This window comes from Grammomys surdaster, unplaced genomic scaffold (genome assembly GCF_004785775.1).
Source record: "Grammomys surdaster isolate TR1022 unplaced genomic scaffold, NIH_TR_1.0 257, whole genome shotgun sequence".
Lineage (NCBI taxonomy): Eukaryota > Metazoa > Chordata > Mammalia > Rodentia > Muridae > Grammomys > Grammomys surdaster.
The window spans coordinates 5,652,101-5,668,077 of NW_021604698.1; the positions used below are offsets into that span (position 1 = coordinate 5,652,101).

Sequence of the window (15,977 nt, forward strand, 5' to 3'; positions counted from 1 at the left end):
TTGTAGCTGTCCTTGCTCCTGAGACGAGCTGCAGGCCATTTTATCCTCATCTCCAGCATCTCAGAACACTGCTCTGAAAATGAGCGGGCGTGTGTTGTGTGTGCACGTGCATTTGTGTTATCTTGAGAGGAAATTACAGAGATTATGGGCTGGATTATTGCCACAGACTGCCTCTGTGTGGCTTCATTGCTTCAACCTCAGAACGATTTCATCAGCACATAGAACTGAACGCAGATGTCCCTCAAGCAGGACTGAATGTGGCCCGTAAGTAACAGATGCTATCAAAACTTGAAATCTTTTCAAGTTGGAACCTTTTCAGAAAAAAAGACTTTTAGTACTTACATAGAACATTTAAATGTTGAACTCACCTACTGAATGGACATATTTTATGGGGAAATGATGGAGTAACTGAGATGCACACCCTGGCTATGTATAAACTGTCCATACTTCCCATTCCCTGGAGGGGGGGGGGTTCCTAGCCTCCTGTGTATAGGAACAGAATTACTACCGAGTCCCTCTCAGTATTTCTACGAAGGGCCTTGTCCTTCTTCACTTAATCATTCTAAACACTGTCATGAAAACAAAATCTCACTTGACACCCCCCTTTTTGTCTCTTCCTTTCAACTGGCTTGACTCAGTTTTTAGTCTAGACAAACAGACCTTAGCTACAGGCCAACAGCTGAGTCCAGGCCCTCTTATCAGATCCTGAACTTCCAGGATTCCTTCCTCAGCCTTTAAAGTTTTCTCTGACACCAAAGACAACACATTGTCTGAAACCTGGTAACTTCCAACTTTCCCCCACTCTCACCCCTCGTTACTGTTTGCATACCCACCCTCTTAAAACACACCCTTTAGCCGGGTGGTAGTGGCGCACGCCTTTAATCCCAGCACTTGGGAGGCAGAGGCAGGCGGATTTCTGAGTTCGAGGCCAGCCTGGTCTACAGAGGGAGTTCCAGGACAGCCAGAACTACACAGAGAAACCCGGTCTCGAAAAACCAAAAAAAAAAACCAAAAAAAAAAACCAAAAAAAAAAAAACAAACCAAAACAAAAAACCAAAAACCACCCTTTACCATTAATCTCCATCTCCTTCCTTCCTGACCATATACCACTGCCAATTTGTCCAATTTCCTGCCACAGGCTTCCTGTTCCCCACACAGTGACAGTGATCACAACTCACCTCTCCCACAGGCCTACACACCCCTCTGGAATCACACCCCGTTCTCGACAGCGTCTTGGGAGAGTGTTGGGCTAGCATTTCAAGGTCCCCAGTACACTGCTGGAATGTGTGTCTTCCTCTGGAGGCTGCACAGACGACCTGTACTAGGGACAGACTCTAGAACACCCAGGCGGTAATCGCAGTGGGAGACAAACCGATTCTTTAAAAGGAAAATGACCACGAAAATCCACTTTTATAAAACATGCAATAAGGCACAATTCTTAGGCTGCTTTTCATTTTTTTATTGCTGTTAATTCAAGGAAAAAGATTGCATAAAATCCAATCTGTTCTAGAAATATAAGTGGCCTTTCCAGTACATAACATTTCAAATATCAAAGTATATGGTAAACATACAAATAAGGAGAAGGTAACATCCCTCCTATGTACAGTACAGTATTTGAAATCATAAAATAAGCTCCATAAAGTACACCTGGCGAGTGAGTCACAACGCACCTGTACAAGGCTTATCAATACTCTCCCCTGAACAACTCAACTGCAGCTTAACAATTTAATAATGTGGTCCAAAAATACCCAGATCAAATAAAATATATTTAATCAAAATAATTTCCTTTACTTGAACTTTTTCTTTCTAAATTAAAGCTTTCGTCTACCCCGTCACACTCCCCCGTCTCTCCCAGTAGCTCCTACCCCTGAAAGTTTCAGAATGTACATTGGCGCTATAACTATAACCACTACTGTTGAAGTGTTGAACTAGCTTCTTTTTGCTTCAAGTTTTTTCTTTGTCTCACAAGGTCAGGTTTCAGAACGCAGACCCCACACTTCAGTGCCTCTGCTGCACACCAACTCTACTCCCCACAACCAAAGCCAGTCATTTCCCCTCTGTACCGAGGACTGGAAAGAAAGCCCTGCTACTCCGTAAGCTTACAATGGATGCTGGTACTTGTTCATTGCTGTTGAATGCAGCAGTCACTGAAGGTACATCCAACCTCCCAGGTAACCCTCAGTGCACTTCAGGAAATCAAAAAATCACCTGGAAGCAATTTAGTACATAGATTGGCTTAAAAACAAAACAAAACAAAAAAACCAAACTTAAAAAAGCCAGCAGCATTAAACTTAGTGACATGACAGTGACATGATTAATGCCATCTCAACACACTCCAGGCAGTCCTTCCCATCCGATCAAGCACAGTGGTAACAGTTATAAAAGTGACTTCGTTATGAGACGCGGCTTAGGTGCGCAGGGACCTGACTTTTGTCGAAACCCACAGCTTCTGTTCAGACCACACACACTGTAACACAGTGTGACACTGCAACCGTAGTGTGGTAGAACAGGCCATCTTCACTCAGCAGTGTCTGGGCAGGCCAAGGTGGCAGACGACAGGAAGCCCTGGATGTTGACTGTCATCACAGACACAAGCGCACAGAGAACAACATTCACACTGGCGTGCTCCCTCTGGGTCTCTCTGAAGTGCGATGGAAGGAACCGTTTCCGTGGAAGGAAAGCCTGTTTGTCCACGCCCCATCTGTGCCTTCCCGAGTCTGGCTTCCTCTTTCCCACTTGTTCTCATGTTATTTGGACAGGTGCTGCATATATGTATTTACGTGATGCTTTTATGACATATATACATACTTCTTGGGAATCTGACTTCTAAAATTTCTCGTGAAACATGTTGCCTAGGTTCAGACACAGAGCAGGTTACAGAAGTGTGATAAGGGCGCTGCTGAGCAGCCTTGCAGCAGGCCAGGGAGGGGGCGGCTGGAAGGGAAGTTGGCGTTCGGGGTCAAAGTGAGGAAGGCCAGGAAGAAGACAACCACAGACTGTGACCAGTGTTGTGCAAACAAGTAAGGTCAGATGCACAGTTTAAAGATTCAGTAAACATTGCACACAGCAAGTATTCAGTGTAAAAAAGCACACAGCAACGTTTTCCATTCGAGAGTTTGTCTGAAATTGAAGTTACGAGTGTCATACATGGAAGCCGGCTGTTGGACCCGGAGACCAGAGGCTCAGGAGCACTGTGTTCTTATTTTAGACACAGGTAAAAGAGAAACGAAAACTCCCAACTGCATAGAAACTGAGGAAATGTACAGACAAAGAAACAAAATACCTTTCCTTTCCTCCCCTCCACACCCATGACTCCCCACACTTGAGTGCATTAGGTAGGCAAGCTTTACTCGTTCAGTCTGCAGAATCCAACGTATCATTAGAAGGGGGGAGGGGAGGTGCGTATCTCAGTCTGTAAGTGCCTAAAACAGGAAAGACAGAACGGCTAAGTGATGGCGTATGACGACAGGCAGCACAAACCAGCACACAGACTGCACGTGACGTGAGCATGCTCTCAAAGGCCTGGCCTCAGCACTAACTCCAGTCCACAGCAGCAAGGATGTTCGTTCCTCTCTCAGAGGCAACCGGGTGGGGGGTGGGGGTGGGGCTTGAGCTGTACCTGTAACCTACAGCTAACTAACTGCATTTTCCTTTGAGGACGCCTAGTCAACACACTCCTGTTTCACGACATTTCCCAGGTTAGATCTGGCACAATGGCAAAGGGCGAATGCAAAAGAACTGGTTCCTGGCCCACACCTAGTAAAGTGCATTTTTTTCTTTCTGCTGCTAGCACCCTTCTTCAAATTCACTCGTTTCCTAACTCCCAAACTGGTGTTCAGAAAGCTCTGTTGCTGAAAAGATTCAATGGCCTCTTGGATTTTTGCCTTATGTGTACGGAATGAAAGGGCAGCAGGGGTGCAGATGTGAACCAGCCGTGTACAGACTCCAACTAGACTACAAACCACGGATGCGGGCAACTAGCTCCCACCTTAGTTGTATGCTGGGTAACTAGCTCCCATCCTAGCTGTATGCTGGGTAACTAGTTCCCATCCTAGTTGTGTGCTGGGTAATTATCTCCCATCCTAGTTGTATGCTGGATAACTAGTCTCCCATCCTAGTTGTCAGTATTTAACCACTCTGCTTCCTCTATGAAAGAACTACAGGCCTGCAAGCGAGGAACTAACATTACAGAACGGACACTATATGCTGTCCCAAGCCTGGACAAGTGCCTCTGCCCTTCACTCCTCAGTGACGAACTAAACTCCCTCAGACCTTACTCCGTGACCTCATGACCTGGTCTACGCTGGGCTTCTCTGGTTGCATTTTGGACCTTCCTTGTGCTCCATGACCTGGGTCTACACTGAGTTTCTCTGGTTGCATTTTGTCACTGAAAATACAACCTCTGTAAACAAACACACATAGGGATCTTCCTGCTAGGACAGTATCACATAATCAGGAAGAGACTGGGAACTCAAAAGCAAGTCCTCTGGGAGTTAGTGGGATTACCTTGCTGACTGGCCTCCATGGACGACTGCTTACAGTCTTGTGCATAGTGTCCGCTTACACCACAATTGTAACAGGAGACATTCCCATTCTTCTTGGGCCCAGAACCACTGGGGTTGGCAACTACGTTAGCTGCTGGATACACGGGATACAGCCTCCCGAATCCTGTCATCTGCTGCATGCCATAGCCGGCTTGGCTCCCCAGGACTGGGTCGTGCACTAGTCCATTTGCATATGGAGTCTGAGGCAGAAAAAAAGGAAGTTGGTTTCCATTGCTCTGATGTGCTTGGTTGAGGTAGCTGCCATTGCAAATGGATGGCAGGGTGAAGAATGACGGGAGACGGTACATTGGTCCAGGCATTGGGTTGGGATAATAGTAACTACTGAGCTGAAGGTTCCCATTGGTCCCACAGCTGCACCTTCGCCCACAGGAACCACAGGGCCCCATCTGCTGTGGTGGCACTATGGTCCCATTAGCATTCGTGTTCCCCACAGCACTGATGTAGGACGTGCTGTCGCTCTGTGCAGTACTGTGTGTCAAGGCAGGGCTGGGGCTCGGGGCAGGGCCTGGGGTGTGGGTAGGAACAGCAGGGGGAACTGTGGACTGGGCTGGACTGATGCCTGGACTTGCTGGCTGGGCAGAAGCGGCTGTGGTGAGCACACTGGAATTCTGGGTGGGTAGCACACTGGCAGCAAGGGCTGAGCCTGGAAAGGTGTAGGAAGCTGGTGGCTGTGCAGCTGAGAGGCCAGCTGCCGGAAGAACTACCTTCACATTGGTTGGCTGAGGGACTGTCCCCGTGTTTCCCTCAATCTGAGGCACCATTTGATTTAGTCCTACCACTTGGGACGCAGACTTTGTGATGGGATCCGTGGTAGCTCCAGTAGATCCTGGGAAACTACCTGGGTTATGGACAGGAATAAAGGCAGTGTTTGGTGATCCGATGCTCAGACTTCCGGTCGGCTGTTGTGGGATGTTAACTGTGCAACTCTCAGAAGATCCCTGTAGTGGCTGTAATTTTAGACTCTGTAATGTCAGCTGCAGAGCAGGCGTGGTGCTGTGTGGGAGGAAGGTTGACGGGACAGGCAAAGGGGACGCTAACAGCTCAAGGTGTTTCTCTGATTCCCCAGAAGCGGCCGGGCCTAGGATTCCAACAGGGGCTGGATTTGCGGATTCCATCACTGGAGAGAGCGCCACAGGGTTAGGGACAAGCATCCCGATGGGTTTGCCATCTGCAGACTTGGGCGATGGAGTGACAACTTCCGACTTCTGGGCACCATTGTGCATGACACAGTGTAGCGCTGGCATGAAGGGAACATGTGGGTACTTGTGTGAGGTCAGCGGAGCTTCCAAAAGGTCCCCGTCCTCAGTTCCCAGTGAGACGGTCTCAACAGCTGGCTTCACAGGGACGGTCTGGGCAACAGAGCCATAACCCGCAAACCTGGCTGACGATGGAGTCCCAGAATCTTCAGAATTGCTGTCTGTATCTACAGAAAAACATGCAAACGTGGATTAACCCGGGCTGAATTCCTCTTTTTCATGTTAGAACTAAGAGCTAGGTATATTCAACATTAATTCTCAAGTCTGGAATGCTCCCTCTATCACATTTCCCGACTGCCCAAGCGGACTTCTTCTGACCTCTGGCTTGTGGTGTGCTTTATCTCTAGAGCACGGAGCTATAAGCGGAACAACAGTAACAAGGGGACTGGAGTGTCAAGAGGCATGCGAGCGTCAGGAGGGATGCATGCACTGCTGACTGTGTTACTAGAGAAGCAGTACGTAGTCAATCTTAGGGAATCTACTTAACTCTGTGCCATCAAACCTGATTTTAAATTTATCTCACAAGCAATTCAAGGAGTTTGATCAGAACATTTAACTCAGATGCTTAAGGTGAGAAATGGAATTAGTATTTGCACAGTATACACTCAACGGGGAACATGTCAAGCGACTTGCGTTAGTCCTGCAATGAATGCACTGTTGGGACACAAGAGACAGAGAAGAGAGCACTGCTCCCTCTCCACCCCTCACAGCAGACAGCAAATTGCTGTGCACCACACCACGGTGAGCACACAAGCCACTCCAGCTTCCAGTCAGGGCAGAGAGGGGCCCAGGGACAGTCTTTAAACATGGAGAATGCAGCACTGCAGTCCCCACAGCTCATAGTTGGATGTGGTACCTACTGTAAAAATCTTTCTGCTGACACACTAAGTTGGATTACTTGAGGAAAACTCTTACAAACATGTAAGAGTGTTTGTATTCACTAAGGCAGGACTGGTTATGCACAGCTGCCAAGAGGAAACCTTCTTGAAATAAGAGTATTAAAGGCTTATTAAGCTTCCTAAAGAAAGGCTAAATAGAAACCAATGACACAGAATATCTAGTGCTATTAACTGAACTGTCTCAGTTTATTAGAGGGAGCTGAACTGAATGAGTGAATACTTAGAGCAAAGATGATCCTGAGAGAAAGCATTACACTACGTAGACTCAACCTTATAAAAGAGATGATTCCTCAACTAGCAACCTCTTCGAGGCACTGGATCTGCCATCAATGCAGAGTTAAGAACAAAAATCAAGTCCAAAGAGAATAAAGCATGTTTTAGATGGCCAGTTACATTTCCGCATGAATTAAAACTTTAAGTCTTAAGTTGTAATAGATAGTCTCATGATTCTGAAGCCCTACTGGGATCAGAAAGAAGGATTTTTTTGTACGCGACTCTGGAGAGCATAAAGTCTCACAGCATCATTACAACAAACAACAACAACAAAGCCACATGTTTCCAAAAGCCTTTGTAAACGACTCAAAACTTGGAAAATGTTCAGAGCTCTCCACCGCAGGGAGCCTCTGTCTTTGGGAAAGCCACATGAATAAAGGGCATCACCGTCTGTCTGCATGAGCCTATCCACTACAGACCTGACCTGACAAGCAGGTGAGAGTCACTCAAGAGACAGAACTGGGGCCCGTGAGAGTGTCTGTACCCACTCAGGCACATCCCATTAACCCAGGCAGTGCGCACTGCAGCACACACTAAAGCCTGCCTCTCCAGTTAAGTATTACGATTCTTCCCATGTCCCAGAGTTAGTTTTACTTTTTTCTTGAGAAGTCTCTGTACAAAACTGCAGTGTGGTCTCAGAGTGGAAGCACTGACCACTGCAGGTGTTATTCGATGCACTCTGAAACAACCACAAGGTAAATAAAAACTGACTGTTTCCACAGACAGTGGTAGTCCTGAGACATGCCAAAGTGACAGAGAAGCTGAGGTCCCAGTGAGCTGAAAGCTGTGCAGAGAGAAACCACATTTGGCAGAAATACTGTCGTGGTGTTGTAACATAGAAACTTTGGTTGGTGTGGTTCATTCTCAGCGCGGTGTAACCATCAGGTGTGGTTGGCACGCATGAAGGACAACATCCTCCTTAGACACGGGCTTTTCAAGGGGCTTTCTGTCAGACCAGAATGGTGAGTAATGAGGGAACTAAAGGCCTGGAGCAATCAGGAATGTTTAAGAAAAGCATACAATCTCGTAAAATAGGAGATCCTTGTGCCCTTTTACCCTTCCCCACTCAGCAGAGTAACAATATCTCAGTGACAATAGGTTTGAAACCAGTAACACGCAAGTCACTAGCAAGAACTTTGAGTCTGCAGTTCTTCACAAAACCCGTCCCCATCACCCACGTGAGCTGAGGAGCCACTGTGCTCATCCTGCTGGGCTCTCTCTGATTGGGTCTGCTCATGAGAAGACAGGCTTGTCCCCCCACCTCTTTCTACCCCCTCTCCTTTAGCAAACCTCTGTCCTTCTCTTCTTCACTTTCCAAACTCTCTCTTCCATCATGCCGTGGACTAGACGGAGAGCTGTAACTCTCTGAAGAGGTTTCTCCACATGTGTCATGTCCAGATCCAATGTCCAAATTCATATCTAGAAATAACAACTCTACAGTTATGTTAAATAGTCATGTTAAGTTTCAAATGGAATCATTAGAAATTAGTTGTAGCTATAAATGATTTGTTTTCCTACGACACTTAGAATTGTCTTTGACATACTGAGATTCATCAAGTAGCTGGTAAATCCGTATTTCAAGCAGAGCATAGAAGAACAAGCCAACTTTATTAAAGCAGACTTAGTTTCCTACAGGATCAGGCAGGACCATCTCTCTGAACTACCTTGTAGGTCTACAAAATCTGTCTCCTTGGAGCTTGCTATGGAAATCCTCCAGGAGTGGGTGGTCTGTCATAATACTTGCTCTGTTAAAACCACTAGCCATGCCACAGGACTTAATACAACACGTTTCTAATCAAGTAGCCCTGTATTTTCTACTCAGATGTCACTTCTATGCTGAGCGAGACAAGGTAGGAATGATGTAGTACACACAAGGACCAATGAGCTCTATCCACTGTGGGCACACTAGGTCAGAATATTCGTATGTCTAGTATGGCCACTCAGACACAAGCCCACATATAGCCCAGTCCCATCTTCTTCATTTCTGTAAGCCAATTGCTAGGACAGCTTTTGTTACACAGCCGGCATCCAACACATGTTTACTGTAAGATCCATATATGTAACTCTAGGGGATTCCTAAAATGTATGGACAAGCCAATCATTTCCATGGCAACACAGTAAACAATAAAACTAACAACTATCTATTACTCTGGCAAAATATGTACAGAGAAGACATATTAGTGGAATAGGCAATTTAGTTGACTTAACCAGTGCTTTCCTGTTGGGAGTAAACTTCCAACAGTGTAAAGACGGTTACTACCTAGCCTACTCCAGCCACTCAGTTGTGAGATAAACAACGAAAGACACAGGTATTACGAATGTAAATATTGTTGGATCATTCTCACTAACACCAAGTTGCCAAGAAAAAAAACCTGCACAAAAACATCAAGCTGTATGTAAGGAAAGTAGCAGCAGACTTATATGGAAGGGTAAAAATTAAAAAAAAAATAAAAGCAACCTTAAGTATAGTAAAACACAAGAAGGTCTGATTTCCTTTTAAACTTTTTAGTGTGGCCATCAGCAACTGAAAAGTGAGAAGAAATGCTAGCACGATAAAGTGAACGTTAAGTTCTTTTTAAAGTTTATTTATTAATTTTTGGGGTGTGTCTGTCTGTATGTGTGTGTGTGTCCACCTATGCCTCTGAGAGAGTCTCTCCCTGAACCCAGGACACACATTTTCCGTTCAGCTAGAAGCCTACCCGAGTGCTCAGCAGTCCTGGGCCTCCACCCCCAGGGTTAAAGGCCGCTTTAAGATCATCCCCAGTCATTTTGTGGGTACTGCTGTAAGAACCACTCAAGTCCTCTCAATTGTGTATCCGTAAGCGCCCTTAACCACTAAGCCATCTCTCCAGACCCCAAAGTATAAGCTCCTAAAGGTCTCTGGGTAGCCATGTCCACAGCTCTGTAGAATGGAGTTACAAAGTGATTTTTTCTTTAATAAAAAGACATGATTTTACTGAGTAGTCTAATCTGGCCTTGTGTTGAATTGTTAATCTTCCTGGGACTTCAGAACTGTGCCACCATCCCAAGCACTGAGATAGTAGGTTTCGGAGCTGACTGACAGCACAGCTGACTGACTTCCTGAAGGCAGCAGACAGAGAACAGTGAGACGTCTTCAGCTTGCTCCTTTTTGTATTTCTTACTATATGAGTGTGCTACAGTCAAAGGAGATGTTAAAAGTTAAATAAAATTTTAAAGATGACAAGTGGCTCAGCAGTTAAGGGCGCTGACTGGTCTTCCAGAGGACCTGACTTCAAATCCCAGCATTCCCACAGCAGTTCACAATGGTCTTTAACTCCAAGATCTGACACTTTCACACAGGTACACACGCAGGCAAAACATCAATGTACATAAAGAAAAGTGACTACATTTTAAAGAGGAGCATGTTTTTTTTAAAAAGGCAGGTGATACATACACTATGATGAAATGCAATGTCTACAGAGCTGAAGGGCACACTAATCAGAACGACCAAGTCTCTCAGCTCTCACACACTGTCTACATTTCATGGGAGGAGCGCCTCCACAAAGGAAGAAAATAATTATTTCCAGTTTACTGAATGCTTATAGGCTATTGTTTGTTGGCACTTTAACATTTCAGAGGAAAATAAATGAATTTGTTTTCTTAGTTTGGGGCTGCATGCACTAGAATGATGTACGACATCAGTGAGACAAGCCGTCTGAAGTACAGCGTACTCAGACCCCTGCCCAGTAATGTAAATATCAGCCCCAGATAGACATATATATCTACATGTGTATATCTAGATATTGATATACTAAAATGAACAAACAAACAAACAAACAAACAAAAACAAAATAAATGAGACAAAACCAACTCAACATAGGATAAGGTTTGGCTTACTCAAAAAGCCTAATTTGAAAGTTAAAGAGATAAAGGGAAAAAGAACTGGATATTGGATGTTACAAAGCTTGTAATAGCCCCAGAATGTGTGCTTTTGTAATTTAGTACAACAAGGAACAAGAACTAAATTACTGAGCATCTCTTCACAGCTAAGTGCTGCTCGCAGGCTGTCCTGTGCAATTTACAACTGGGTGACATGGGTATTATTCCTGGCTTACACACAGCAACACTACAACTTCAGAGAGGCTGGACATCTAAGAAACAAGGGACACAGAACCAGAGCCACGCATGGCTCTGCCCACGTGCTGCTTTCCGGGTCACTAAGACTGAAGAAGGTAAGAACAGCTACAAGCTCCTTGAAGGAGCAGAGTCCCAGAGCTGTGTGAGACCAGAGGCCATGGGCCTCGTGGAGGGTGGGGGGCAAGGGAGTGACTCAGTTCACTATGCTCTTCAAGACAAATGTGGAGGCGATGTGGAGAATGAGACAGGGGAGCAGAGCAGAGGCCCGGCACGAGTGGTTGCTGGTCAGCCAGCAGCAGACAGCTTTTGCTGTCAGTGCCATCACCATTTGGAACACAAGACTTGAAAACACTACAGCAGGCCCTGGACCACATCCTTATATAGACAGGCAAGACGGGTTGTCCAGGTCCTCTTCCCCTTCATAGAGGTTTGAATGAGAATGCCTTCCACAGGCTCATCTGTTTGAATGTTTAGTCCCCAGTTAGTGGAACCATTTGGGAAGGATTAAGAGGTGTGGCCTTATTAGAGGAGATGTTTTGCACGGGTGGTGAGGGTGGGGATGGGAGAAGAGCTCTGAAGTTTCAAAAAGCCCACACCATTCCAGGTTAGCCCTCTCCACTGTGTGCTTGTGGATCGAGATGTAAACCCTCAGGTACTGCTCTAGGACCTGTACCCACCGGTCCACCCTTATTATGGACATACAATCACCCTCTGACACTGTAAGCCCCAAATTAAATAATTTCTTCTATACGCTGCCTTGGTCATAGTGTTTTATCACAGCAATAGAAAAGAAAATACAATACAATAAACTGGCATGATCTGTAATTCAGAACAGAATCATTTTTCTTTCTATAGTGTCTATAAGCATCTAATCTAAGAAATACACTCGTTACTTTTGCTGTGTCACAATTTAATGCACTATCAGGACAGAACAATTTAAATTAAAAAAAAAAAAACAACCATTTCTGGTGTCAGTGGTTAGTGTCAGGTACACACAGAGAATGTTTTCATAGAGGCCTATAGGCTTTTACTTTTCCTATCTTTACAATTAACACCGCAAGCAATACAACACAATACGCAACTGATGAATTAGTAGAAGCTTTCCATCGGAGGAATCTCAACTCTAACACACAGAGACTGAAAGTCCCGCTTTAGAGATGGGAGGCGAATGGAAACTAAATAACCTATTAACACAGCTCATAGAGAACTGTCCTCAAATGATAGGAATGTCAGTATCATTCTAACATTGACTCTGACTAGAGCATGTTTACATTTCTCTGAGGGTGGTCCACAGAGCTATAGACAAGACCGCCGTGACATCAAACCAGACAGCTCTGCATTGAGACCTTCATCCATTACCTTCAGAGCTGTCTGACTGGACACTGCTGTACATGGCAGGGAGGGGACACAGCAAGCAGCTCAGTGTCCACTGCTGATGTGACAGCGAGAGACCTAAGGAGAACTGGCGCCAGGGCCCTGCTTACCTTTCCCAGCACTGCCGTGAGCATGCTGGGGAGCAGAGAGTCGGACCCCATTGACTCTGCTCTGCAATCTGCTCTCAGCTTTCTTTATTTTCTCCCTAAACCAAACAGATGGGAGAGAGATCGTCAACGCTTCTGTGAGCTCTTCTCAAAAAGATTAAAGACAGTACAACTCGAACCCTCCAGATATTTGTATAATGAAAATCAACTGCAAGAAGAAAAACCTAGTGTCACTGCTCAGTGTGCTTCTGAGCTCTGCCCCCCACACTCAACACATCCTCACGACAGCCTGACTCCTGTCACCTGCATGTGACACTTTCAATTACAACATTAATCCCCAAACTGAGAAGTAAAATCATTGGTGTCTGAGTGTGTGTGTCTATGTGTATATGTATACGTACACACACACACACATTAAATACATTCACAGCCGCCTTATACTGCATGCTTATCTTTCCTAATTTTTATTACTGTAAACATTAAGTTGGACCTACTTTTCTACTTGTGGCTTCCCTTTCTTCTTATTTACTGAAGATAAGCTCCGTTTTTCAGCAGAGTGCTAGTAGAAACAGAAAACAAACAGGCCTCAGCTAGGCACAGACTGCTACAGGAACCCTTATTCTAACATCAAACACTGAAACAACAGCTTCTCCATTACTAACACATTTTCATTTACAGCCCACTTTTGAAGTCACCTACAGAAGCACTCAAGTGTACATATTCTATGACAAGCAGTTAACATTAATCCTGAGAAAGCTGTTCTTTTAAATTGGGTCTCAGTTTTCTGTTTTTCTGACTCTAGTAAGGTCTCTTCATTTGCACTTTCACCTTCCAGAGTCATCAAGTCCAACACACACTAAAGGTAATTCCACAAGTAAACGCGTCCTATGTCTTACACTCCTGGGCAGCATGGTGAACCTCACTTTGTTCCATCTTCCTGGAGACATCCAGGCCGTATTCACTCCTTCCCCCAGAGCAGGTTAGCACGTGAACACAACCATAGACATTAGGATACTATACTGTTACCACTACCATAATCCATCAGTTACTGTGGTTAAACCTCATACTGGACCCAACTTATGAAGTGTACCATAGCTTTGCATGTACGTATAGGAAAGAAGTAGACAGGATTTGACCCCACTTAGGGTTCCAGGTACTCTGCTAAGTTCCAGAAATGTTATTGCTGTGGGCGATGGAGACTACTGCCCAACACAGACTGTAACTGAGTGATTGAATGTGCTTGCTACAGGCCTTCACCTAAAGGTAGAGTGAATAAAACTGACCTGTTTGTCAAGCTTAAGGGAGGGTGTAGACATTGGAATAGAGGGAAAGCAAAGTGAGGTGGCTTTAGAAAGGACACTGTTAATCATGACAGTGACAACATACAATGTTTCAGAATAAAAACACATAGCCCATAAAAACACACTTGGGTCTGTGTATTGGTTAGAAACAACAAAGTTCACACCTCAGCCTTCTAGACAGAACACACTTGCAAGCTGAGTCTTCTGCCCAGTATGTGGTAGCACCACAGTACTCCTCCTCTCAGCAGATTCCACTTACCACAGACAGGAGTGCGGATAACACTGACTAAACACTATAAGGAACGGTCAGTTTAAAAAACCCTATCATATCAAGATAGTGAGACATCCTCCACCCCTGCCAAGAGAAGGAACAATTTAATGAACCCTACAGTTAGATTAAAGAGTGTGTCTTACTGTATCATTCCTACAAACAACCAAGTTGTCTAGACACACCTTTTCAGACCTCAGAAGAATTCAATCCTGTATAAGAATAAAGCTTCCTGCTGAAATGCTTCCTCACGTCTTACCAGAATCCACCTGACACAGCACTAACAGCATTCCTCTCTTAGGAAGGACACAGAGCAGAACGCTTTTACCACATGGCACCAAAGCCAACCGCCACATACTTGGTCAGCCGAGGACACACAGTGTTCTGAGTGCTGGATGGCCGTACAGCCTCGGTTCCTCCAATCCACAACTCCATTTTGCTCTGCATACTGCATGGTAAGCCCATCCAAGGTAGAACAGCTCGTAGCAGCACTGCTCATAAAAGAGACACATATGACAACGTCAAGTCTGTCCCAGTAACTTAACCCATTTGATCATCTCAGTTAAGAAGCCTCTTAGTCTCTAGGGTTTTTGTTGTTGTTTGTTTGTTTTGCATTTCTTTTGAGTACCTAGTGATCAGTGTATGGAAAAAGTGTGCTCTAAGAAATAAGTCAATGGACGGTGTATCATTAATGCCTGTCTTACAGAGTAGCAGCAAGTGCGTGCTTGCCATCAGTGTTATGTGACTGGGTGTCCCTGCTTCCCCAGCAGTGCATTCAACAGAGGGGCTGCAGACCCCGGATCAGCAGGCACTACTAGCAAGGAACTGTACAAGACACATGACGGAGCAGCCTACTGTGACTGGAAACCCCGCCCGGCCTAAATACTCCAGAGAATGAAGTGACGAGGTATAGACTCTGGGTGTCTAACACTGTTAATACAGGAAAATGGAGGATTCTGCCACGTCACTGAAAGAACCAAATACAAGTCTTCAACTGTAACGCCAGTGTAAGAATTCAATGGATGGGAAACTGAGGAAAAGAACTGATAACAAGTTTGGTCTGAAGAAGATACATTGCAGAAGAAAAAGATGGAGTATAAAAATGTGAAAGACACGTGGGATGTGTGAGTAGCCCACTCATAAGGACCTCGGGGACTCTTACTAGACGGCTCCAGAGAACAGAAACTAGAGGAGTGTCTGAAGACAGAAGCTGAGAACTTTCTAAAATCAAAATATATAAAGTTACAGATTTTAGAAGCGCATGTAATGAAAAACAGCTACAAAGTACATCACAGACAACTGAGAAAAACTCAAAAGCTCTAGCAGAAAAAGTTACCAAAAAAAGCACTAAGATTGGATCACTGAAGTGATGGCTTCAGCCCCAGGAGCGAGAGGGAATCTCAGAGAGGAGGAACAAGGGCTGACATAGCAGAGGCGCTCCAAGCTCATCTACAAAGAGACAAAACAGTCGCCCATAGAATCAGCAAGGTCCTGATTAAGAAAGCAGAAAGCCTGTGCCATATGAGTGAGGGACAGTACTAGTAAACGAGAAATCACATAAACAATTTGATCTGCTAGAGACATCGGGTGTCAAAAGACAGACCAAGGGGGTGGCACACAACAGATGACAACAACACAACTACAAGATGGTCAGTTACAGCTTCAAAGAGTTAGCAGAAAGTAACTGCCAACCAAGAATTAATCAATTCCCCAACCTAACTGCATTTACCATATACAGATATACTGCAGAAAATGGTGCATTCATTTACCATATACATACAGATATACTTACTGCAGAAAACAGTGCATTCATTTACCATATACATACAGATATAC

At 45.0% G+C, this 15,977-nt stretch overlaps 1 protein-coding gene across 1 annotated transcript in view; it reads right to left on the reverse strand.

The window, feature by feature from the left end:
• Positions 1–1,435: 1,435 nt before the first annotated feature.
• Zcchc2 (zinc finger CCHC-type containing 2) overlaps positions 1,436–15,977 on the reverse strand; it is a 51,665-nt gene continuing 37,123 nt past the window's right edge. Inside the window, exons 10-15 of the mRNA XM_028775650.1 lie at positions 14,500–14,632; positions 13,067–13,131; positions 12,576–12,670; positions 8,284–8,412; positions 4,507–5,988; positions 1,436–3,422 (exon numbers count right to left, since the gene is read on the reverse strand). Coding sequence (XP_028631483.1) covers positions 3,355–3,422; positions 4,507–5,988; positions 8,284–8,412; positions 12,576–12,670; positions 13,067–13,131; positions 14,500–14,632 — 1,972 coding nt within the window. The 3' untranslated portion in view covers positions 1,436–3,354. The remainder of the gene's footprint in view (positions 3,423–4,506; positions 5,989–8,283; positions 8,413–12,575; positions 12,671–13,066; positions 13,132–14,499; positions 14,633–15,977) is intronic.